General features: G+C 41.2%; 1 protein-coding gene across 2 annotated transcripts; it reads left to right on the top strand.

The window, feature by feature from the left end:
• Nucleotides 3,808–6,570, top strand: LOC109822174 (trafficking protein particle complex subunit 2-like). 2 transcript variants are annotated; one of them, XM_020388335.1, is made up of 6 exons: nt 3,808–4,023; nt 4,691–4,776; nt 4,944–5,005; nt 5,476–5,561; nt 5,739–5,789; nt 6,122–6,570. In XM_020388335.1, exons 1-6 carry the CDS (start codon nt 3,946–3,948, stop codon nt 6,278–6,280), a joined length of 522 nt encoding a protein of 173 aa, XP_020243924.1. In that variant the 5' UTR covers nt 3,808–3,945; the 3' UTR covers nt 6,281–6,570. The 2 variants fall into 2 exon arrangements, with proteins under 2 accessions (XP_020243924.1, XP_020243925.1); XM_020388336.1 differs by lacking the exon at nt 5,739–5,789 and having other exon boundaries at nt 3,811–4,023.

Genomic DNA, 24,899 nt, shown 5'->3' with positions numbered 1-24,899 from the left:
GAATAAAATTTGTATTAATCTCTCCAACTGACTTAGGAAAAGAATGAATACAGTCTCTCGATGTAACCTCTCTCTCACTAACTTAGAAAAAGAAATTACAATTTAGAAAATTAATCCTTTTTAACTTAACTAAAATGGTTCACAAGCCAAGGCAAAAGCTTCGAGAAAAGCTCTTAATAATGCTCCAAAGATTCGATCCAAAAGATCCTCTTTCTCCTCCTCTTTTCTTACTTTTTTTCAAAACTGAACTGCTTTTCTAGCTGACTTTTCAGCTATTTATAGGGGTTTAAGGGGTGTAACTAACCCCTTAAATCGCTCCTTAATGCCCTTAATTCATGGAAAATGGTTTTGGAACCATTTAAAACATGTTTGAATCAGTCAAACGTGAGATTCGCATTCTGGAAATGACCCTCGTGTTTAGAACTAAAAACGCGGTAGTGAGCTCCGTGTTTTGAATTGGGAACGTGGTGGTGAACTTTGCATTTTGAGCTTGGAACGCAGTGATGAGCTCCGTATTTTAAGCTTGGAATACGCTGATGATCTCCGCATTTTGAGCTTGGAATGCACTGATGAGCTCCATGTTTTGAACTTGGAACGAGGTGATGACTTCCGTGTGCTGCTTTTAAGAAATCATCAACTTGTAATCTTTTCTGTTAGAGTGTTGTAAGGATTATCATCTTGTAATCCCGGCATTTGGCTCTTTGAGATGTGAGAATCGTCAGTTTGTAACTCTTATTTGATGTTGTGAAACTTGTCAGATTGTATCTTCCATTATCAGTTATTTTGAGAATTATCAAATTGTAACTCTCATTGATTGATATAAAAATCATCAAATTGTGACCTCCATCATTTGTGTTTTATATGGAGATTAGCTATCTACAGTGATTTTTAGACAACCTACATATAGTTACCTCGAACCCCTCGCCAGCTGACTACTCTCGCATCAACTGCCCAGACAATATCATCATTGCTCTAGCCCCATAGCCTTTATGACTCATCAGACCCAGTCAGCACTAAGCACCTACCGTCATTCCCATAATAAATGACCAGATGACTCACCTCCTTCAGTAACTGACACATAGCATATGTCTGCCGACTCAGTTACCTATCTGGACTTGGCCCAAGTTACCTTCTTACCCCTTAGACCTACTGTAAATTGAGTGGCACTGCATGTGTCAACTCTCACATTTTTAAGACGTAACTAAGAGATAACTTTATATTTCCTTACTCAAGATCATCTATTGATTTGATCGTCAGAGGAACAACCGGAGAACCCAACTCTGCCCTCTTATGAGTTCTTTCATGTACAAAAAAGAACAACAAGCCTTAGAACCATTCATCAGAAGGAATTAGAGCACCCTAATTACTCTATAAACTATCAGATAACCCTCTATTTAATAACTAATATCAATAGTTTGGCGCCCATCGTGGGGCCTTCTTTCTTCTTCTTCAATCATGATGTCTGGTTTTGAGCTTAGGTCTATCCATCCAGCCCTAAAGAATAACCTGCGGGCTACATCACTCAAGCCCAGTTAGAAGAATCTGCTCAGCATATCACTCAATTCTCCCAGCATTAGTTTTCGACGTTCACCAACGAACTTCTCAATTGAATTCATACTCAACAACCTTCCTCTTTGCTGGCTCTGACATATTTAGCAGACCAGCCCTCAGCTACTCATCCACTACCAGCAAGGCAACTGGTCCCTCTAGCACCCGCACATGCCGCTCCAACTGGTCATCATATAGACTACATTGAATACGTATCTCCTCAACCTTGCTATCAAGCTCGCTTTACGGATCCTCACCAAAATTATCCATAGTTTGTGGAAGTTATAGGGGAAAGCCCTAGTTCTGGTCGTGATGGCTGAGAACACACCACTAGGGGAGCATCGCAGGGCCCTAGGTGTCATCATGCCGCTCCGAGTTTATCAACCACGAATGTAGCATCTCGCTACGATCGGTCTTTTCGGACAATCGCTGAGGCCATTGGGGGGAACACCCCCCTCATCGATGACACCATGAATGCCTCTTGAGAGAAATTTAAGATGCCACAGGTGGATAAGTACAAGGGAGAAGGAGATCTAGCTAAGCATGTCTAGAACTACTATGACATGATGACCATGTTGCAAGCGTCTGACACTACAAAAAAAATACAACATTGCTGACGAAACAAAAACATCGGCAAAAGTTTAAAAAACATCGGGAAAAATCTTTCCTGATGCAAAATGCAGCGTCGCTAACGCGTCGCCAAAAGTGTGTCAAGGAAAGTATTTGGCGACATAAACACACTGCGTCGTCAATAGTACACTTTTGGTGACGCGTCATGCATCGGGAAAAGTATATCTTTTAGCGACGTATAATATTTTGCATCAGCAAAAGTGTATTTTTGGCGACGCATACAGCGTCGACAAAAGCTATGCGTCGGTAAAAGTATAGCTTTTAGCGACGCTAGCTTGCACCACCAAAAGTATAGATTTTAGCGACCCCTTAACTCTGCATCGTTTAAATCTATACTTTTGACGACACAAGCTAGCGTCGCTAAAAGCTATACTTTTTCCGATGCAAGCTAGCGTCGGCAAAAGTGCAGCTTTTAGCGATGCAAAGTGAAGCGTTGCTAAAAGCTATACTTTTGGAGACGCACGCTAGCGTCGCTAAAAGCTATACTTTTATCGACACAAGATAGCGTCGACAAAAGTATAATTTTTGGCAACGCTAAAAAGTATAATTTTGTCGACACTAATTTGCATTGCCAAAAGTAATATATTTTCTATCAACTACAAGCCTACACTGAACCTGAACATCCACAAAAAATTTACTCCCATTCACATCAACAAAGAAACCAAACATCAAATTATAGACCAAACAAGTTGCATATTATGATAAACAAAGAATTTGCTCCCATTACAAAATAATTACATTCATTTTCATTTCCAAGTCAACACTCAAAGGCCTATTTAAATATTCCACTTTTCCATATTCAGTGTTTTCCATTTCAGAGAATGACACATTATAAGATTTACAGGAAACTAAACTAAGTTGAAAAAAAGAAAACTTGAAGTGAAAGAACGGCACGATCAGTGAACCTCTTCACAGATGAAGGTATATTCTCTAGTAGAGTTTTTGCGACTCTGTCTAACTCCTGCATTTGTTGCTTTGCAGTCACTCTGTTAGGGTCACAATACATATCCATAAGCTCTTTCATGTGTGATAGCCTTTCCATCAGTTCTTTGATTATTTCCTGTTAGAGATGTTAGAGATATCAGTTCTTTGATTAAACACTCTTCTATACAATTTAAAACAGAAGCAAGATTTTCAAGCAAAATCATAGCAAAGATCATGCAGACAGAGACTAGATGTTAGAGATATCAGTTCTTTGATTAAACAGTCTTCTATACAATTTAAAACAGAAGCAAGATTTTCAAGCAAAATCATAGCAAAGATCATGCAGACAGAGACTAGAGGCATTTGACAATTACGCAAAAAGGAAATTACAGACACCCTAATCCATCCATCTCTAACTAGTATTTTCTTCTTCAACATTCGTTCTTTATTAGCTTGAGAGCAATCACATAATAGCAAATCTTGAAAATACTAGACCACGTTGAGGAATGAAAAATAACATATAGGAAACAGAACATACCTATAACATAGGGAAGGCAATTTGTGCCCATGCCCATTTACCCACCTAGCCCGCCCATCAATTGGCCCGCCCAAAACCCACCCATTTAGTTAAATGGGTCTAATTGGGCGGGTTCATTTCAAACTATTCTAAATGGGTACTAAACGGGCGGTCTATATTCGCCCATATGCCCACCCGTATTCCCAAAACCAAAACACGAAGCCTGACGGTCTTCTCATTTCTTTCGGTCGCTGACGATAAGTTTTCGACTTCTCTTCTCTTTTTCGATCTCTCTTTCGTTCGATCAATCGATCTCAGTACTCTCAATGGCGGATCAGCTGACGGAAGATCAGATCTCGGAGTTCAAGGAGGCCTTCAGCTTGTTCGACAAGGATGGAGACGCTGTAATCGCCTAGATCCCTTTCTTCTCTCCTTCTCTTTCCTCAAATCTGTGTTTTTTGATGAATTTGAGATGATCTTGTTCTGAATTAGTCTTGAATCTGTTTGTTTGCGATTCTTTAGGGTTCGGATTTGTTTGTTGCCATAGAAATCGTGATTTTTTAAGCTTTATCATGTAGTTAGGGTTTCTTTGATCCTTTATTGATGTTCAAGATCAATTCTTGTTTATTTAGTAGTTAGAGTTGGATTCCGTATAAGTATCGTTCAATTGTATAAATTTTTTCGTAAAAAAGAAATTAGCAGTGAGGTGTTAGTGATGCGAATATATTCAATAAGAATCTGAATTTTCGAGGAAAAAAAAACCAGTGAGGTGTTAGTGATGCGAATTGCAGATGTACAGAACACGATATTAGCAGTTCCAATTATATGTCTTTGAATTAGAATATGTTTATTTCTAAAAAAATTATTGTTGGTGGTTCTGTCGATGAAGGATCTGTAAGATAATCCTATGCAAATGTGGTATTCCTGTATAAAAAGACCTATAAATATGCCCACAACCTTGACCATTAGTAATTGTGCTCCTTAACAATTTTCATGGAAATGTCTGTTTCATATTTGTTTAATCATGGTTTCTTACAGTTTTATTCACTAGTTAGTGATGTTTTGTGACAGAAAGAAGAAGCAGCTCATCAGCACCAATTTATTTTGCATGCTGCTTTAGATATTGTTCAGGACCTTGCATGGACAACAAGTGCCATGTGAGTCTTTTTGTCTTAGGCTTACAGTGTCAGTGCAGTATTGTTACACATATATTTTGTATTAGTTTCATGCAGATAAAAAATAGATAATGTATGCTGCAATGTCTTTGTTGATTGTTCTGTATTAGTATTTTTTTGGCTTTATTTAATCTCTGTGATACATGCAGGTTTTTGAAGGCCATTGACAAGTTCAATGACTTGGTGGTGTCTGTGTATGTAACTGCTGGTCATATCCTATCAAATAAATTATTGTTGCAGTTGTTTTTTGATGGATAAATGACTTGGCTGATAATACCTGCTTAACTTATTATATAACAGTTTTTTTGGGTGTTTAAGTTTTATGGAGATGAACACACTAACATATTCTTGTATCTTTTGGATAGGAAATGAGCAGTAGCTCTCAAAGTAGTGATAAAGTTAACTTCTGCCTTTTTTTGTAGAAGTAAATAAAATAACATGATTGTTGGAAAATGAGGTATTCTTTTTTGAAAGCTAAATGGCAAATACTCTTTGCAGTATGGGCTACTTGATTATTTTATTATTGTATTGTATTCTATAAAAGTGCCTTGTTTATGTTGGAACATGTTAACAATTCTGATTAACCTGTTTTCTCATTTAGTAACATGTTGACCATCATAATTTCTTTGTATAGTCCAGCACTGTGTAAATACTTTGTCTTCCTTAACCAGTTCTATCCACACACTAGATTGATGCTGCTTCATGATTCACGTAATGAGGATGGGATAAAAAGTTTTTTCCAAGAGGTTCATGAGCTTTACATTAAGGTAACTATGTTGCTTCTCATCTACATTTTATACTGAAAGAACTTCTCGGCCACATTTCATCTTTTTTAATTCTAACAACAAATGTTGATTCTTTTTGCATATATAATTCGTATTCTGTATTGCTAGACGCTTATCTTCTTTTCAAATTGTCCCGCATCTTTGTTATCACTTTCTAAGTCTGGTGCTCAACCGCCTCAACCGCCTCTCGAAGCCAGAGCCACCCATGCTGTAATTGTCAACACTCTCTTGAAGTCCTTCTACAAATCTTTGGGGTTGGCTGTTTGAGTTGTTTTCCTGCTTTCACATTCATAACTGCTGACTGCTGCTATCTATGTAAATGTTCTCCTTTATCCTGACTGCTGCTATCTATGTAAATGTTCTCCTTTATCCTGACATGGTATTGTCATTGAAAAGAAGATGGGATTGTTCATGGATGTCCAAATGGTTCAAAGGCATTTTGGGTTACTTGCAATGGCATCTTGCTAACTTTCATTGTTCTTGAGCTCAATGGCATTTTGTTTGCAACTTTGCATCTTGTTAACTGACTGTTGATGCTGCAGAGAACCTTGAATTTGTTCAATAAATGGCACAGACGAATTCTGACGAGAAAGCAAGCGCTGCTGCTGAAGCTGTTGTTGTTGTTGCTGCTGCTGCTGAAGTTGCTGAAGCTGCTGCTGCCGAAGCAGTTGTTGTTGCTGCTGCTGCTGCTGAAGCTGTGATTTTGGTTGATTTTGGTTGATTCTGTAATATGTTTATACTGTTTCCTTGCGTTGTGATTATTGTCAGTCGCAGCATTGTCAATTTGGGGGCTAAGATTTACTTTCTCGTAAAATCCCTCCCTTTTGATCTTTGTTTCCTGGTCTTTTCTTTCTTCTGTCATGATCCTGTTCATGTCTGAACATTTGAAAGATGGGAAATAAGTAGACTATGGTTGTGCTACTATTTTGTTTATAGACGAACTTACTACTCTTCTAGTTTATCAAGTAATTAAGTAGATTGTCCTTACTAATCGTGATCGTGTTGCTGATAGTTATGATGGCGTTTATATCAAGTTATTGATCTTATACAGATCCTTGCATACCTTGTGTTTTTTTATCTTAATTCATTTAAATATACTCGCAATTTTGTTGTTATTGATCTTTTGGTTTTTGGTTTGGAAATTTGAGGTTAATTTTGCAAATGTGTGAGGTCTGTACTTTTATCCAGGCTTGTAAATGGTTCAATCATGAATTTGTCTGCATTTGTTTATCTTTGTTTATGTTCCTATCTTTGTTAGTATTTTATCAAAACCCCAACAAGTTTGCAAAAAGCTCCCAAAAAGTTTGCAAAAAGCCCACAATAGTTTACAAAAAAAAACCCTAAAAGTTTACAAAAAACACCCCAAAAGTATTATACATATATATGTACTATAGTTAAATGGGCAAGTGGGCGACCCGTTTATTAAATGGGCGGGCAAAAACCCGCCCATTTAAATAATATTAAATGGGCCATAAATGGGTAAATGGGCAAAACATGCCCGCCCATTTATGACCCGCCCATTTAAACCCATACCCACCCATTTAACATCTCTACTATAACATGATAATAAGAAGAAATCAAGCAGGAAACTTCAAGGAACTATAAAGAAATGACTTTAAATAAAATGAGCAATAAATGGATTTTGTGACAAAGATCATACAAACAAATCACAATGTTTGGAATAGAGTTTTTAATGTGTATCTAAGGCCCTAAGCAGAAGAAGAACCAAGTCTAAAAACACCGTACCAATTTGTTCTTCTATATCTTGATGATTGCCTTCAAATATGATACAAGCATGAGCGAGTAAGTTAATATTTTTTTTCCTACTTCTACTTAATTGCATAAACAGAGTAGGATAAGAATAAGTTATAAATAATTATGTAACACCTTCCATGTTCAATACTTCTTAAATTACTGGTAAGTTTTGATCTTGATGAAATTATACAACTTCATATTTGTTAAGGCTAATTTTATCAGCCTAAATGAGGTCCCACGCGACAGGTAAATACAGGCAAGAGAACATTTCATGGAATATTTCCAAACAACCAGCAATAAAGTCGAGCTTGGCGCCATAACCATTCAACATTTAATGTCATATACCCATGAACTCATTCATGGACCTGTCTCATTCCTCCCACAAAATTTATAGAAAACTACAATTGTATTGTCCATAACTCATGCACCTTCTATCTTAGAATAGTCTATCTAGTATACTAGTTCAAAATTCAAATTCAATCATTGTAATGGGGTTGTCCTGAAAATCTGTAATAAGCTGCTATAATACAATAGTTAGTAGATAATGCCTCACATAGTCACATGAGAGCATAAGAATGATGCAAAGCTTTGAAACTAAGACCAAGCTCGTAACACCCACAACCTGATCCCGAAATTTCCAGAGGGCTCAAATTCACCATCAGTTCCAGCATTAAAAGCAAAATTTGCATGCTTTGGCCCCATCAATATAAAAAAATCTGTGTTTGTTGGGATCTGATATTACACAGTTCTTTTATGATCTTGCTATAATTTTCAGAGGGCTCAAATTCACCATCTGTTATTTATGATCTTGCTATAATTTAATAGTGTATGTCTAGAAACCATAAATAAGTCTAATAAGGAAAAATTAAATGTAAGTCTGACCTCATCTCGATGAGAAATCTTTATTACCACCGCTCGCTCTAGGCTGGCTACGTGCAAATAGCTGATGCACTAAAGTCTCAAGATCAGCAGTCTTCTGGGCTTGCGCGTTCAACTGCTCGGCTTGTGAGGCAATGTGTTCGGCTTGCACGGCTACTGTCTCCTTTAAAGCCACGACCTCAGCATCTCGCTCAGCTGACTTTGCAAAAGACCTGGTAGATGAACTCCCTCGAAGGTGGATCCCATACCCCCTTCAGGTAACCTGGTCTCCTTCCAAGTACATCAATGGATATCTTAAACTCATTCATCGGGGATGTAACATCCGGCTGAGATTGTTCGATAGTCTTGTTGACTAAACGCTCCTGTTATTTTTAAAGATGTAAGATCTATATCATTAATGAATAGATATAAGTTTTTTGTATATCAATTAACAAAAGTAAATTGGACATGCGTACATAGGTATCTTGTGCTTTCTCATTTACCCATACTTTCCTTTTTTTTTGGTAGTGGGTTTCCTTGTAAAATTCTGGAAAAGGAGCTTTCCCATCATGCCTTGATTTCTGTAATTTAATTAATTTATCATTAAGGTTGTTAATAACTATTTATAGTCTATTTAAAAAGAAAAAACTTATAAAGTAAGACTTACCATTAGTGACATCGCTACTACAAATGATCGGGAACCAGATATATGATTGTAGGGCAACTTTGATTGGCTCACCTTCACTTTATAAGATTTTGTCTAATAACCAATATAAAATATATTATTAAAATATATAACAACAAAATAAATTTACATGACAATTTAATAAAGTGATTTGAGATCTATACCTTCCATTCTTCACTTTCCTACACATCGATCATCGATACCCAATCATTAGGTTCGGGGTGGTTCTTGGGATCAGGTACTCCCTTCTCTATTAAACCAAGATAGTAAATGTGCAACTCATGCTTCCAATTTTTATATATACTCTGACACTTTTTCTTTATGGAATCTTGGATGACTAGGTCGTTCTCATAGTCCCCGACATCAAATCTTTGCTACAAGTATAGTTAATCATGAATATATATATAAGAATGAATATACATATGAGAGAGAGAGTTGCGTGAATGTAATTTTGTAACAGAGAGGACCATTGAATAATTCAAGGCATTTGAGTTGTGTAATTCAGGAATGTTAATTGATCAGTTCTCTCGGTCCACTGATTCTCCTACTGATAATATATGTTCTTTATGTTTAAACATTCGGTTGACAAATAGAGTGGCATTGTGTGTGCTACGGTAATATGAAGCAACTGTTGTGTTTGATCATTTCTCTTAAACTGTTTGCCTTTCTTCTCTTCCTCTGTCTTAAAACTATCATCTAATTTACGAGTGAGCCAATAGCTCATTCACTTGCATCATTGCCTCTGTAGGCACAAAAGAATGTACATATATGCTAAAAGAATGTATGGATATAACTGACAGTTGCTTGATCTTTACCTTATACATCCCCAATCAAAACCTTTAATCATTTTGCAATTAGAAATTAGAAACTAGAAAAAAATATCGAGGAGGAGGAGGAGAATACTGACAAACCCCCCCTAAGGGCACTGGGAACTTGTATAATAAAACTCGAACTCTCATAATAATCACCCAATATAAGTGATGAAGAAGTGAATATCTAAAATGAATGGAGCTGGCCTCGTCACCTAATATAAGTGATGAAGAAGTGAATATATAAAATGAAGAAGTGAATATCATTAAAGAATGATTAAAAAAATACCAGAACTCTCGTAATGATCGCCTCTCGACTCCCAGCATCAATATTGTCCCAACCACAATTACGAACCGGTGTAGATGATCGGATCTTCTTCCCAATCTCATTCACGAGGGATGTCGTATGCTCCCCCTCCGATGCTCCACTCGAGGAAGGGATCATAACTAAAATTGTATGAACCAATTGTCTCACCAATCTCTCTATCCTCTTCCCTCGTGTTGCACCGCGTACATTTATACAGGCCGATGGTACCGATCCTACAAAAGCACGATTAATAAACTAAATAAGACAATAGAATATATCTATAATACCTGAATTTTGATCATATTTAGGTTGAACTATTTTTTTTGTAAGGTATTGAGGTTGTAGACAATTAACAGGTAGTTATGCTGCTACCACTTCACTACTTGCATGCACACAGATTAAAAGTTTGTAGAAGTCCTGAAAAACTTGGAGCATCACCAATATTATCCCAATGATTGCCTCATATATATTCTTTCCGTCGATACCCAACATTGTCCCAATGATTGTCTCACATATATTCTTTTCAATGTGCATGGGATCCAAATTGTGCCGCACATTCAGTTCTCTCCAATACGGTAGCTCGAAAAAGATATTTTTCTTTCTCCAATTTAGGGCGATGGATTCATAGGGTCTTTTCCTTTTTAAAGGATGCTTTACAAAATTAATATTTGGTAATTGATCCAACTGCTCAAGTACCTTTTCCACGGGTAAATCCAAAGATTTCATGTGATGTTCAGTCCTACCGTTAAAGTCCTTACTCCTTCTCATAGTGTGATTCCTAGGCAAGTAAACTCGATGACCGAAGTATCTAATCTTACTCCTTAATTGATACGATAATAGATCATCATTGCAAGGTGGACAAGCCAAATAGCCTTTTGTGCTCCACCCAGACAAGTTACCATATGCAGGAAAGTCATTAATGGTCCACAATATAGCCGCATGCATTCGGAAGATCTATTTTTTGGAGGCATTATAAGTTACTACCCCATTGTCCCACAACTCATTCAACTCGTCGACCAAAGGCCTCAAGAAAACATCGATGTTGTTCCCTGGTGCATGTGGTCCAGGAATAAGTAAGGACATCATGAAAAAAGATTCTTTCATACACAACCAGGGTGGCAAGGTGTAAGGCATAAGTATGACTGGCCACATACTATAGGCATTGCTCATGTTCCCAAAAGGGTTGAACCCATCACTAGCCAGTCCCAACCTTACATTGAGGATCTCTTGTGCAAACTCAGGATGAATAAGATCAAATTCCTTCCACTCCTCAGTATCAGTCGGATGTCTCACAATCCCATCATCTACATGTTTATCCCTATACTATCTCATCTTTGTGGCCGTTTTCCTGGACATGTACAGCCTCCGCAACCTCGGAGTTAACGAAAAGTAATGCAACACCTTACGAAGGATCTTCATACCATTTCCACCAATGAACTTGTACCTAGACTCCCCACATACATGACACTTTATCAGGTGCGAGTTCTCCTTCCAAAATAGTACACAGTCATGTTGGCATGCATCGATATGCTCATATCCCACGCCCAGATCACGCAATAACTTCTTCAATTCATAAATTAACCCGAGAACCAAATGACCCTCTGGCAATAAGTCCCTAAATATCTGTAAAATCATGTCAAATGACTTATTACTCCATCTATTCTCAACTTTCACATGAAGCATCTTGACAGCAAATGCCAACAAAGTAAAGTTTTTGCAACCAGGATACATTTCACGCTGGGAAGCTTCCAGTAATTTTTGAAGTTTGGAACATCATGATCCATCTCTACATCATCATCATCCATATAACTTCCTCTGCAATGGTCTTCTAATAATTCTGGATATTCATCTCTGTTATCGTCATCGCTCTCATCCCTGTCATCACCGGAATCACCATGTTGATTATTAGGCAATTCTCCATGGTGCAACCAAATATTATAGGATACCATAATCCCATATCGAACCAAATGATCTTGCACAATACCAAATTCACGCTAATCAAGATTCATGCATTTGTTGCACGGATACCGAATCGTGCTATGCCCGCCTGCATTTACTTTTGCAAATTCAATAAAAGCATCAACTTTGGCCCGATACTACAGACTTAATCTATCCCTAATCAGTGTCATCTAACTCTTATCCATACCTGATTACAATTAGTGTGAATATAAAATCATATTAATTTATTATCATAAAATAAAAAGCAGCATCTCAAATGAATATGCAATAACAAATAAAAAATCGGCAACCTTTCGTTCAGTCTTATTCTCTCAAAAAATAACTTCAAGTGGTAACTCAAGGCAACAGAGGGATTGACTCGTCGATGGCTAGCTAATTTTATGCATCGCTTGTAACTCATCTAAGTCAATTAAGGCGATACTTAATTTCATACTCGTAGATGGCAAGGCTAATTAACTCTTAGTCCTCACCTCAGCAATTTAATACTAGTCAGGAATGGTGATGACTAATTCTTGCATATGCGGACTATAGAGTCTAGAGGACAGCAAGAAAATTAGTAGTAATATCAACTGTCACCGTAGAACTCGGCTCTTTATACTGGGAAGTATGACCCTTTTGTACCTTCGCTTGATTATGTATCCCCTCCTACTATGAGTTTTTTGTGGTATTTAAGCAGACTACATGGATTCTCAACTGAAGGAAGTTATTCTCACTACTTCATTATGTTTTCGTATTTTATCGAATAGCTCTGATGTACTTCATTATGTTTCATATTTCATCAAATAGCTGTAGGCATCGAAAATTGCCTATAGGTCTCCACTAAAGGCTCAGTGTTAAGAAATGATGATGAACGTCACCATCTGGTTCACAGAAGCTTGATTGATGTCGGTGAACGCTTGAAGTAAACCGACGAACTACGATCAAACAGGCATCGAAAATGTCTCAGGCTAAACTGAGACACCCAAGGGTGTCTCGGCCCAGGTTGAGACACCCTGGGGTGTCTCCAACGCAGATATGGTCAGTTAGGTGGTTTTAACCACTCGAAACCCCCTGGAGCCTATAAATACAGCCCCGGGTCCTCATTTTTTTCAGATCTGAAGTTTTGGAGAATTGGCGAAGCCCTGCCGGACTGAAGAGTGATCGAGTTCTTCAATGCAAGAGATCTAGAGTCGTAATATCTGCATCACCCGCATCCGATCCTTAGTATTATCCCGTTGTGATAATTCTAAGAAGACCAATTATCTAGCTGTTGTCGAGATAAGCGCTTCTGCTTCTAGATTCCTTCGTGGATCGACGAAGTTCTGGACCTGATCTGATTGCCAGGTAGTCCACGGATATCAACATCCCCGTCACCGGCTAAAGACCCACGCAAGCAAGAAACGACGAACGGATCTTGCGTTATTTTCGAAAAGTTGTAATCTTTCATTTTCTTTATTCTTTTTATTGAATATTTTGAATTCTTTGTAAGCGATCCAGATTATAATGAATTCGACAATGAAGGCAACTTTCTCCGAAAACAAACTGGCGACCACAGTAGGAGTCAACAGCCTCACTGCCGAGGCTGTCGTGACGCAACCGACATTCAAGATCCGGGTGAATGAAGAGATCGAATACGAATTCGATCAACAAAAGTTTGAAGAGTACCTCTCTTCCTCCTCCTCCAGATCCGCCTCTTCAAACAGGCGCAGGAAGACTTCCTCTTCCAGGAATGTTCGCGGGACCTCAGGATTAAAGATCCAAGATCCCCTCGCCATTGCTGCACCCACGCCCCGTGACGTCCCTGCAGCATCCAAAGAGGTCAAAGCTGCAGATCCGGACCTCCCCTCCGCCGTGAAGGTAACTGCTGAAGGTGCTCCAACTTTGTCGAAGAGGGCACGCTAAAGACGTCGTCAACGCCTTGCTCGGCAATTGGCCAAGGCTGCAGAAAATCAAGGCAGTGCCAGGAACAGCAACAGCGAACCGCCAGCCTCTCCTCTAAGGCAGAGACGAATGAATGGGTCCGCGTTAAGAAGACTCTCTCCAATCTCGAAGAGCGAATCAAGAAACGTCGTGCATTGCTCGCGCATGCCCGAGTCCTTCTGCAGAAAGTGGAAGAGATGCAGAAAGAAGAGACGGTCAAGAAGCCGCCTAGACATAAGCAGGTTTGGGTGCCAAAGACAAAACCGACACCTAAGACAAAAGTGGACGGAGTTACCGTCCAACCTTCTTCAAATTCAGATCCTGTTTCCCCTGTCCCCACACCTCCGGTGGAGCCAGGTAAGAACGTGGGTCCTGTAAGATCCAGAGTTCCTTTGAAAGGTCGCCTCGGTCCTTTACCGAAAGATCGAGGTAAAGCACCTGTCAAGGAGCGATTGGGACCGTTGAAAGGTCCCCAAGCAACAAACCAGACTGGGGGTCGTACCAATCCTCCTAAGAAAGATAACAAAGGGAAAGCCCCTGTTACCGACCGCATTGGATTGCGGGTTGAAGTTCAAGAGCCCGTTAGGTTTTCACGCTCGCAAAAGCATAAACTTGGACGTGCGACTTTTGAAGACGCCAATAAAGCGTCATATCCCCAGAGGGAAACATATTCGTCTGACGACGATAGTGTTATACCTGGGAAGTCGTGTCAACACTCTATGGGTTGCTCCAGTTATCAAACTGACGAGTTGTACTATAGGGTCGGGGGTATGGATAAGTCTCGAAAGAGAAACATTCGAGACACGGATTCTCGTTGTCCGTGTGCCAACATAATCAAGGTAGTGCTATCAGAATGCTGCTGTTCTAAAGCCCCAAGAAGAGTTTCTGTGTTTGAGAGAATCTCCACCAGAACATCCGAGGCCAGACCAAGACACTTCCGTAGAAGGAAACCTACTCTTCAGGAGGATGAATTTCCAGAAGTGTCCGTCAATATTACCGGAAGAGGAAAGTCAACGCGATGCTTTAGTCCGGATCAGTTCACCGAGGTATCCCAACGTATGACTCGATTGCGATCAGGGACCAGTAGGCGAAAGAACTACCAAAGAATACAGAAGGGACTTCCTTCAGAAGATGAAACTTCGGAGGTTTGCTCGGATGCCGGCTCGGATGCTTGCTCAGCGATGGCTTCCGATGACACCGCTTCAAGTGCAGGACAGCCCTATGAGTCACTTATGATTAGCGCCGAACAGGTGGCTAAGTTGCTCGAGGACGCTCTGACTAAGCAGAAGGAAAATTTCAAGTTCGAAATGGAAATGGCCATGCAGCAGATGAGAGAAATGCATGACCAGCAAATCGCGGCGTTGACAACTCATCAAGGAGAGTCTAGTCGTCGCAACAATCCGAATCAAGATGAGAACGAGCAGGAAGAGGATAACGCCAACCTGAACACCCCTCCCGTCAACAACAATAATGGGGGTGGCCCTTTGGATGATAACAACAAAAGGAGGATCACGTTACTTCTCCCTGAAATCACTCGAAAACAGATACGAGTGAGGACAAGAAAATGAGGGACTTGGAGAGCAAAATCAATGCGTTGATGAATGCTCAAGAAGTAAAAAGATCTAGGATACCATGTCCATATCCAAGGGAGTGGGAATCAATTCCATACCTGGTGAAATTCAACTTGATCAATTTTACACCGTTTGATGGGAAGGGTCCCCCAACCCAACACTTGATATATTTTAAGTCCCATTTAGGAATAATCTCCGGGAATGAACCCTTAATGGTGCGGTCATTCGTGGGCACTCTTCGCGGAGCAGCCTTCGATTGGTATCGCCGCCTCAAGCCGGGGAGTATCAGCAGTTGGGATGACATGGAGGATATGTTTCTGACAAACTTCTTCGACGACGACACCAAGATTTCAATCGGCACACTATTTGACGAGAAACAGAAAAATGGTGAGACGGTTGAAAACTTCGTGAAGAGATTCCGGAACAAAGCAAAGAACTGCAGGGATCCAGTCAGTGAAGACTTTATCCTTGAGACTTGTCACAATAATCTTTCATCAGACATCCTCGAAGCTATGGGAATGGCACCACCAAAGACCTGGAAGGACTTAAAAGTGCGAGGAGAACGAGCCGAGCGATTCCTTAAAAGGAAGAAAGCAGAAAGAGGTCAAACGGCAAATAATGCTCCACAACAGAACTTTGCCCCTAAAGGTAAAGGAAAAGCACAGGCGAATGCGGTGGACGCGAACCAAACGTTCGAAGTACAAGCACAACCGCAACAACAACAGCAGAAGACGCCTCAACAATCAAGGTGGCAACAACAGCCTCAGAAGCAAAAGGCCTCGGAGCCGAAATTCCCAAAGGTCTATTCGTTCAAAGAGGATGAAGTTCCCGGTATTTTCAAATACCTTATAGAGAACAACAAAATCAAGTTGCCTCCGGTCCAGGATCAGGAAGATGCTAAAAGAATTAGTGATCCAAAATACTGCGCATTCCATAGAGCGGTGCATCACCCTACCAAAGCGTGCTATGCCCTCAAAGACAAGATCCAGGCTTTAATAGATGTTGGGGTCATCACTATGAAGCAACCTAAGGAGAAGAAAGTGGGTGCGAACGCAATATTGATTAGCTTCGGTTCTGTTCCCTTGAACTGGTTCCAGCATGAGCCGGTAATAAATGCAGCAGTGAAGACCATGAACGATGATCCTCACAAACAGCGCCAGAAAGGACTTGTGCCACACACAGCCCCGAATGGTGAGATTCTTTGGGTTCATCCAGATTTGATTGGAGATGAACAATGGACTAGAGCCTCTTCCAAGAAAAGGTCAAAAGGAAAAGGTAAGTCTTGTTATGGAGCTTCTTCTATTCCAGGAGAAGACGACGATGAAATTCCAGCCTTCCCGTTTTATAAAGATGAGCAGGAGGACTTTGCTACTAGGAGCGGGAATGAATATCACTACAAATATCCGGATGCTTCTGAGCAACTGGCTAAGCAGGGGGTAACCAAAACCGTTCTCTCCAAGACGTTAGCAGAACTGGGAATTATCGCAACTCCCCCAACACCTGTAGCTACGGAGAAAGTCCAGCAAAAGGAGAAAGGGAAAGAACCTCTACACCAGGAAGTCCAAAACCCGAGGCAGTCTCGATTCAATCATCCGATTGGGAGAGACAAACCGGGAAATACAAGCTTTCCGCCCTATTTTGACATCATGGCGCAGTTAGCTAATATACCAGCTAGGATAACCCTATACGAATTATTGCGTCTTTTAAAGGACACAAGGAAAGCATTGCAGGAAGCCTTGAGCGACTCTGAAGCTTTCTTGACTCGAATCAAGCCGTCTTCTGAAGAACCGGATCCGTCAGTACAACACTGTAATCTCGCGGCGCACCATTTTCCCTGCATTTCCTTCACCAAAGAAGACATGCAGACGAAAAACTCAAAGTATGATAGACCTTTGTATTTCACTGGCCACATTGGCTCCACCGTTGTCAACCGGATCCAAGTCGATCCGGGTTCCGCTGTCAGTATCATGCCATTCCGATTGATGCATAATCTCGGAATACCGGCAAGTAAGCTAGCATCCACGGGCACTACGATCTACGGATTCAACACCAGTGGGTCCAGACCCTTGGGAAAGATTCGAATAAAATGCCAGATCGGGGATTTAAAGTTAGAAGTCACTTGTTACGTGATTGACGCGGAAACATCCTATAACTTACTGTTTGGTCGACCTTGGATCCATGGTAATCTTATAGTCCCGTCAACTCTTCATCAGTGCCTCAAGTATGTGGACACAAATAATGAAGTCAAGACGGTGGTCGCAGATAAGCAACCGTTTAAGGGATTGGAGAATTATTTTACCGATTCTCTTTTATACGGTGCCGAATCCGATACTGAACCATCGGCCCAAGGAACGGACAGCGGAGATGAAGCTGATACCGAAGCTGGGTTTGATTATGATGGCAGTTTTGTACTGAATGACATTGTACCCATTGTAATCAATCTTGACGATGAAGAATCATCAGAAAGTAGTTGTAACTGGCAACTTGCCAAAGAACTATCAATAAACGATGATTTAGAGTACTCGATGTGTCTTGATAATATCACTAAAGAATTGTATGACAACCCTAACTTGTATATGCCACTTCAATCATTTTGCATGATGAAAAAGCAGGTACAAGATCCATACGGAATGACACTTGTCATCCCCGCAGGGACAGGGGGTGGAAAGGAAGTCGTCTACGGTAAAGGAAGAGAATCTCCGATACCCGACCACTTCTTGGAAGAGGAAGACGATGATGATAAACCTGCTCCCCACCTATTTAGGTATAACACAAAAGCACGCGATCTAATGGAGAAGTATAGATATGACTTCACACTCGGAGAAGGTCTTTGCTTTGGTCGAGGTCCGTGAGTTCCGCCTCGAATGGCCTATGTACCAAAAGGAAAACCCGATGATTATTATCGCCATAAAAGAGGTTTAGGTTATGTCTCCTCATTCGATGATGAATGTTGCTGGCAGGTCATTGATCAAATTGCTAACAAAGCTAAAAACGGATATTCTTCTGATTCTTCAGCTTGGGATTCCAATACTAGTATCGGTGAAATGTTCAAAAAGTTGATATCAAACATAGCTACGGTCGATCCTGCCATAATAGAGGAAGACGATCAGATGCCGACTTGGGAAAATCCTTGGGTTCATCACCTAAACATGCAGTACGGCGATATGTTTGAACAAAAAGAACCTCCTACCGAGGATCAAGTGGCCCAAGTGAATATGGGAAGCGAGGAAAATCCGAAGCCGATATTCATTAGCGATAGCCTCCCGCCGGAAGAGAAAGAAGAGTTAATCTCTCTTATCAGGGAGTACATCGATGTGTTCGCCTGAAATTATGAAGATATGCCAGGACTCGACCCAAATGTAGAAGTGCATCGTCTTAATATTAAGCCGGATGTCAAACCTATTAAACAACAACAAAGACGGTTTCGTCCACAGATGATGGAGGCAATCGAGGCTGAGGTGAAAAAGCTTATCGACTCGGGCTTTGTTAGGGAGGAACAACATCCCGAGTGGCTTGCCAATCTTGTCCCGGTCCTTAAGAAGAATGGAAAAATCAGGGTTTGTATTGACTTTAGAGACCTCAACGCTGCCTGCCCAAAAGATGATTTTCCCCTTCCCATCACAGATGTCATCATCGACAATACGTGCGGGTTCGAGAGGATGTCTTTCATGGATGGGTTTTCTGGTTATAATCAAATAAAGATGCATCCAGATGATGAAAAGCATACCGCGTTTAGAACACCCCTCAGCATTTTCTACTACACGGTCATGCCCTTCGGCTTAAAAAATGCAGGTGCCACATATCAGAGAGCCATGTCGAAGATTTTTCAGGAGCATCTCCGAAAGACTGTCGAATGCTATGTGGATGATTTGGTCGTGAAAAGTCATGATAAGAAAGATCACATTAAAGACTTGAAGACCATGTTCGACTTGATGCGAACCCATCAATTGAAAATGAATCCTACCAAGTCTTTCCTCGGAATATCCAGCGGCAAATTCCTTGGATTCGTCGTCACCACCAAAGGTATTCACATCGACCCTGATAAAGTAAAGGCAATTAATGAATTGCAACCTCCGAGAAACCTCAAGGAGCTCAGAGGGTTGCAAGGGCGGTTAGCTTATATCCGTCGGTTCATCTCGAACCTCTCAGGAAAATGCCAACCATTCTCCAAGCTCACAAAGAAGAGTGTGTCATTCGTATGGGACGACGCTTGTCAAAAGGCATTCGAGAGTATTAAAGAATATCTCTCAAAATCTCCCGTACTCGTCGCACCGAAATCGGGCAAACCGTTCATGATTTATGTACTCATTAAGTGCATTACTTGCACAAGATGATGATAACGGTCATGAGCAGGCGGTATATTATTTAAGCCGAACCATGGTAGGCGCTGAATCTCGATATCCTATGATTGAGAGAGAATGCCTCGCCTTGGTGTTCGCTATTCAGAAGATGCGGCATTATCTGGTTGGACAGACCATTTATGTTATCTCTAAAGTTAACCCAGTCCGAGTATTCATGACTCAACCAGCTTTCATGAATTGGCGATTGGCAAAATGGGCCTTACTCTTGTCCCAATACGACTTACATTTTAAACAACAGAAGTCGGTGAAAGGACAAGCCATCTGTGATCTCCTGGCAGCTAATCCAACTACGGATACCGCCGAGATATATGACGACCTACCCGATGAAACCCACGAAGTCAACGCAACTTCGCACCAGCAAGTATGGCGTTTGTACTTCGACGGCGCTTCACGAGCAGCTAATGTAGTGAGTGCTCCTAGAGGTTCTAAGATTTCTTCCGGAGTTGGAGTTATCTTAGTTTCCCCAGGAAAACACGTGATGCCTCGAGCTTACTCGTTGACCGAACCGTGCTCTAATAACATAGCCGAATATAATGCATTACTCATAGGACTCAGTTTTGCCAAAGAACTGGGGGTTGAGTATCTCGAAGCCTTCGGTGATTCTCAACTGATAGTTAAACAAGTTCAGGGAGAGTACGAGGTCCGAAGTCAGGATTTAATACCATACCATAAGATGGCAGTGGAGATGGCAGAATCATTCGAAGGATTCTTGATCGAACATATTCCACGGTTACAGAATACTTACTCAGATGCATTAGCAGCATTAGCCGTATCTCTGGCGCAGCCTCTCGGAACAGAGCAGTTCGTTACAGTAAGAACTCATCAGCTCTTAGTGCCAATCTACGATGAAGATGACAAGGAAGAGGATGTTCAAGAGGTAAATTCAACCCAAGTCGAGTTCGAACCCCGAGATTGGCGTTTCCCCATCATCGATTACGTCTTGCATGGAATCTTACCAGAAGATGTGAAAGAGAGAGATTCAATCCGACGAAGAGCACCGAGATTCTACTATAATGCGGAGAATCGAACGCTATACCGCAGGGGGTACGATGGATTGCTAGCACGTTGCTTATCGACTGAAGAAGCTGAAGAAGTCCTTAAAGAGGCACACGAAGGAGAGTGTGGCGCGCACTAACCCGGCCCCAAGCTTTATGACCGCATCAGAAGAATGGGATATTTTTGGCCTTTCATGATGAGTGATGCAGTCGCGTATGCCCAAAAGTGTCATGCGTGTCAAGTACATGCGAATTATATGCATCAACCTCCGGAGCATCTGCATCCTTCGGTTACGTCGTGGCCGTTTGAGACCTGGGGAATGGATATTGTTGGTCCTATAAATCCCTCGTCAGTCAAAGGTGACCGGTTTATCCTAGCAATTACCGACTACTTCTCCAAATGGGCTGAAGCGGTTCCGCTCAGAGAAGTTAAAATGAGCAACGTCATTGCATTCATCAAGTACCATATCATCTACCGGCATGGTGTCCCAAGACGAATCATACATGACAATGGTCCTCAATTCGTCAGCAATGCATTCATCAGGTTTTGCAAAAAGTTCAAAATTCAGGACATCTCATCGACAGCTTATAATCCCACAGCGAATGGATTGGCCGAAGCCTTCAATAAGACTATCATAAAGCTTTTGTCAAAACTCGTGAAAACTAATAAACGAGACTGGGATGACAAGCTTGGCACGGCTCTATGGGCCTATCGTACCACGGTGCGCACACCGACGGGAGCGGCCCCATATTCACTGGTATACGGATGTGAAGCCGTTCTTCCATTGGAGATTCAAATCTCGTCACTTCGAATCGCCCTCGCGACTCAAATGACGACCGAAGAGCAACATCAGAAGCGCCTTGAAGAACTTGAAAGGCTAGATGAGAAGCATTTAGAAGCTCAACAGCATATCGAATTCTACCAAGCCAGAATCTCTCGAGCTTTCGACAAAAAGGTTCGACAACGGAGTTTCAAAGAAGGGGATTTGGTTTTAGCTGAGAGGCGGCCTATGATCCTTAACTCCAAGAAGAAAGGCAAATTTGAACCCAAATGGGAGGGACCGTTCGTAGTAGAGACAGTCTACTCGAGTGGCGCATATCGCCTTGTCACCAAGGACGGTGGCCGGCTTATGATGCCGATAAACGGCAAGTTCCTGAAAAAATACTATCCTTAGTATCTTCAGGATAACTAATGTATCGGGAAGTTCCCGGAAGAATACCACATCTGGTATTCTTAGGGATAACCCAGTCACTGTAGAAGTGATGAATAAGAAATCCACGTTCGAACTCTGAATGTCGGAATGTTTCTTCTTATTATTGTCAAATTCTCTAACTCTCATGAGTTATTTTTGTGAGACGAGATCCAATCCTTTGACAGGTTAATCTTTCCTCACCAAACCATCCGCTGATCAAATTAATCGACGATGGATTCACCAAAATTTCTATCTGCCAGTCATTGGCAATTCTCAGACTCAACATGTTAGGTCCTAGTCACCTAGCATTAAAGTCCTCCTTTGAGTGATAGTACGAGTTGGCATTTTCATTACTACCTGTATTCCACTCTCTTTGCTTTCAGGTCAAACCTATAAAAGTTAGGGCCAAAGCCAAATTCCTCTCTCGATTCCTTACATGAACGAGAGGTCCACTTTCAATTCGAACAATCAAACCTATAAAAGTTAGGATTGTTCCCAATCTCACTTAGTCAAACCTACAAATAGTTAGGACTAAGGCCGAGTTATTCCTTTTCGATAAACGAAAGTCTGCCTTTGTTCCTTTTTCCACCAAACCTATAAAAGTTAGGGTCGAAATTAGACTTTCTCTTCAATAAATGAGGGATTCTTTTTGGATCAAATGGCCAATCCTATAAAAGTTAGGGTCGTTTGAATCTTTCCGATTCTCGGAGTGGAGATCCCACTCTTAATTTCATCTCTTTGGATTCTGGGGGTGGAGATCCCACCTTGAGTTTCCTTTCCAAACTGTAGATAGAATATAAAATTCTTCCTCTTCAGTACTGGGAGATAGAATATAAAATTCTTCCTCTTCTATTTTCCAGTCCGTCTTTACCCTGAGAAAAGACACAATTTCCAACTTCCAATCCGTGCACTTTGTGCACGGGGAATTTTATCTCAACTCCTGAATAGAGATAAGCCTACACCTAGCATGCGTTGCCGATTTAGTCTTTCACCGATTGAAAAAGACACCAGAGTTTAATTCTGGGGACTTTTATCCTGAATCCTAAGTAGGGATGAGTCAACCCTAATACGCGTTGCCGGATGCCACGTTCCCGTAAAAAATAGCAAAGTCTATGTATTCAAAATCATAGCATTAAGTCTGAGAAAAGTAATTCTCTTAGCACAACGTTACATGCAGAACGGACTAAAACAATCCGTATGCTAGCCCGATTCAAACGGTAATCGGTAAAGGCATGTCAAACCCGTTGAAGGCTGGGGGTTTGCCAAAAATCCCAAAGTCTATGTCTAACACGCATTGCCGTTTTAGTCTTTCGTCGATGGAAAAAGACACCAGGGTCTAAACCTGGGGAATTTTATCCCGAAGCCTAAGAAGGGATAAGTCGCCGTCTAAAACGCGATGCTGGGTACCTTTTCCCTATAAGAAATGGTTAAGTCTATGTATTCAAAATCATAGCATTAAGTCTAAGAGAAGCGATTCTCTTAGCACAACGTTACATGTGAGACGGGTTTTAATAATTCACATGCTAGCCCGATTCAAACGGTAATCGGTAAAGGCATATCAAACCCGTTGATGGCTGGGGGTTTGCCAAAAATCATGTAAGTCTTATGACCGCTGGGTTCATAATCAACAAAGAAATATCATAAAGGAATCAAATACTGAGTCTCTACTAATAGATCAAGTCAAAGCATACAATAAAAAGCTCATTAGCCCGAAGGCAGTTGGCGGTTAAGAACATGAGATTCTAAATTAGAAAGCCTATTTGCATAACTCTGCTCAAGTTCTGCCTGCAGATCAGCTCGGACAGATTCTTCAGAACTGCTCAAGATCTTCACGGCATCATTCTTCAGCTTCACCAATCTCTCCTGTGTAGATCCTAGCCTCTCGAGTGCCTGTCCACGAGAACTCTCTAATCCAGCCAGTTCTTCTACAATGATAGCACCGGACTCCTCGGCGTGCTTCAAGGCCTTCTTCAACCTATCTACTTCCTCACGGTTAGAATCCAAAGAGCTGAGTAACTCGGCTCTATCCATATCCTTCCTCGCCACAGTAGCCATCAGTTGCGCAACAGAATTCTCATGTGACTGAAGCTCGCTGCCGATGGAAGATCTCAGGTCGCGCCACTGTGCCAGCCTATGCTCCATCTGAGAGGACACGAAGGAAGAAGCTCCATTAGCCTTCAATTCCTCCAACTCTCGGATCTCAGACTCCAGAACAGTAAAATCGGCGGTGAAGGAATCGGCCAACTCTGGATACCCTTCTTCTCTGATCATCGTCATGTAGAGAGAAAGGGAACGCCTGAACTGATCAAAACAATTTCCTCGATGAAGAAGTTTCTCGATCATGTCGTTAAAAAAGACGGTGAAAAGGCCGAGATCCTTGCAAAAAATGTCTTTGTTGGGATCGGTATCGGCCAAAAGGGCGCGGACACACTCATATAGAGATGATCGAGATCCTACAAGCAATAGTATGGGAAGGTAAGAGATTATCGAACATGATAAGAGAATTTAAAAGCAAATTGCAAGCTACCAGTACCGGTAGAGGTCCCCACAGGTTGGAGTCCTACGGCTGGTTCTGTCAGTCTAGTCTCAACAGGCTCTGAGATAACAGCAGGGGTGGTCATTGAGGGTATATCAACCCCTGTAGGTAAATCGGTAGTACCTCCCGGCTGTGGCGGGGAGGCACCGCTGCTATGCAAGCTATCGATCCCAGAAACTGTAGTTGCATCAGTCATAATGGCTGGTCCTATAGTTACACTTCTTTATTAGCCAAATGGAAATTTAGACAAATAAGGAGAATCGGGATGATAGGATCGTCTGCATACCTGCAAGTCCATCATCCTCAGGCACACGGGAAACGCCAGGAGTCATAAGAGTATCAGTCCCGGTGGCTGGTCCTATGATTGCATTCCTTCGTTAATCAAAAAAATA

Source organism: Asparagus officinalis, chromosome 8, assembly GCF_001876935.1.
Source record: "Asparagus officinalis chromosome 8, Aspof.V1, whole genome shotgun sequence".
NCBI classification, from domain to species: Eukaryota; Viridiplantae; Streptophyta; class Magnoliopsida; order Asparagales; family Asparagaceae; genus Asparagus; species Asparagus officinalis.
The sequence above is the reverse complement of the archived record's forward strand: the minus strand, read 5'-3'. Positions and strand labels throughout refer to the sequence as shown.

Coding starts and splice junctions, on each gene's coding strand:
- LOC109822174 (XM_020388335.1), top strand. CDS start 3,946: ATGGCGGATCAGCTGACGGAAGATCAGATCTCGGAGTTCAAGGAGGCC. Junction 4,777..4,943: donor GCATGGACAACAAGTGCCAT/GTGAGTCTTTTT, acceptor TGATACATGCAG/GTTTTTGAAGGCCATTGACA. Junction 5,562..5,738: donor TTCATGAGCTTTACATTAAG/GTAACTATGTTG, acceptor TCACTTTCTAAG/TCTGGTGCTCAACCGCCTCA.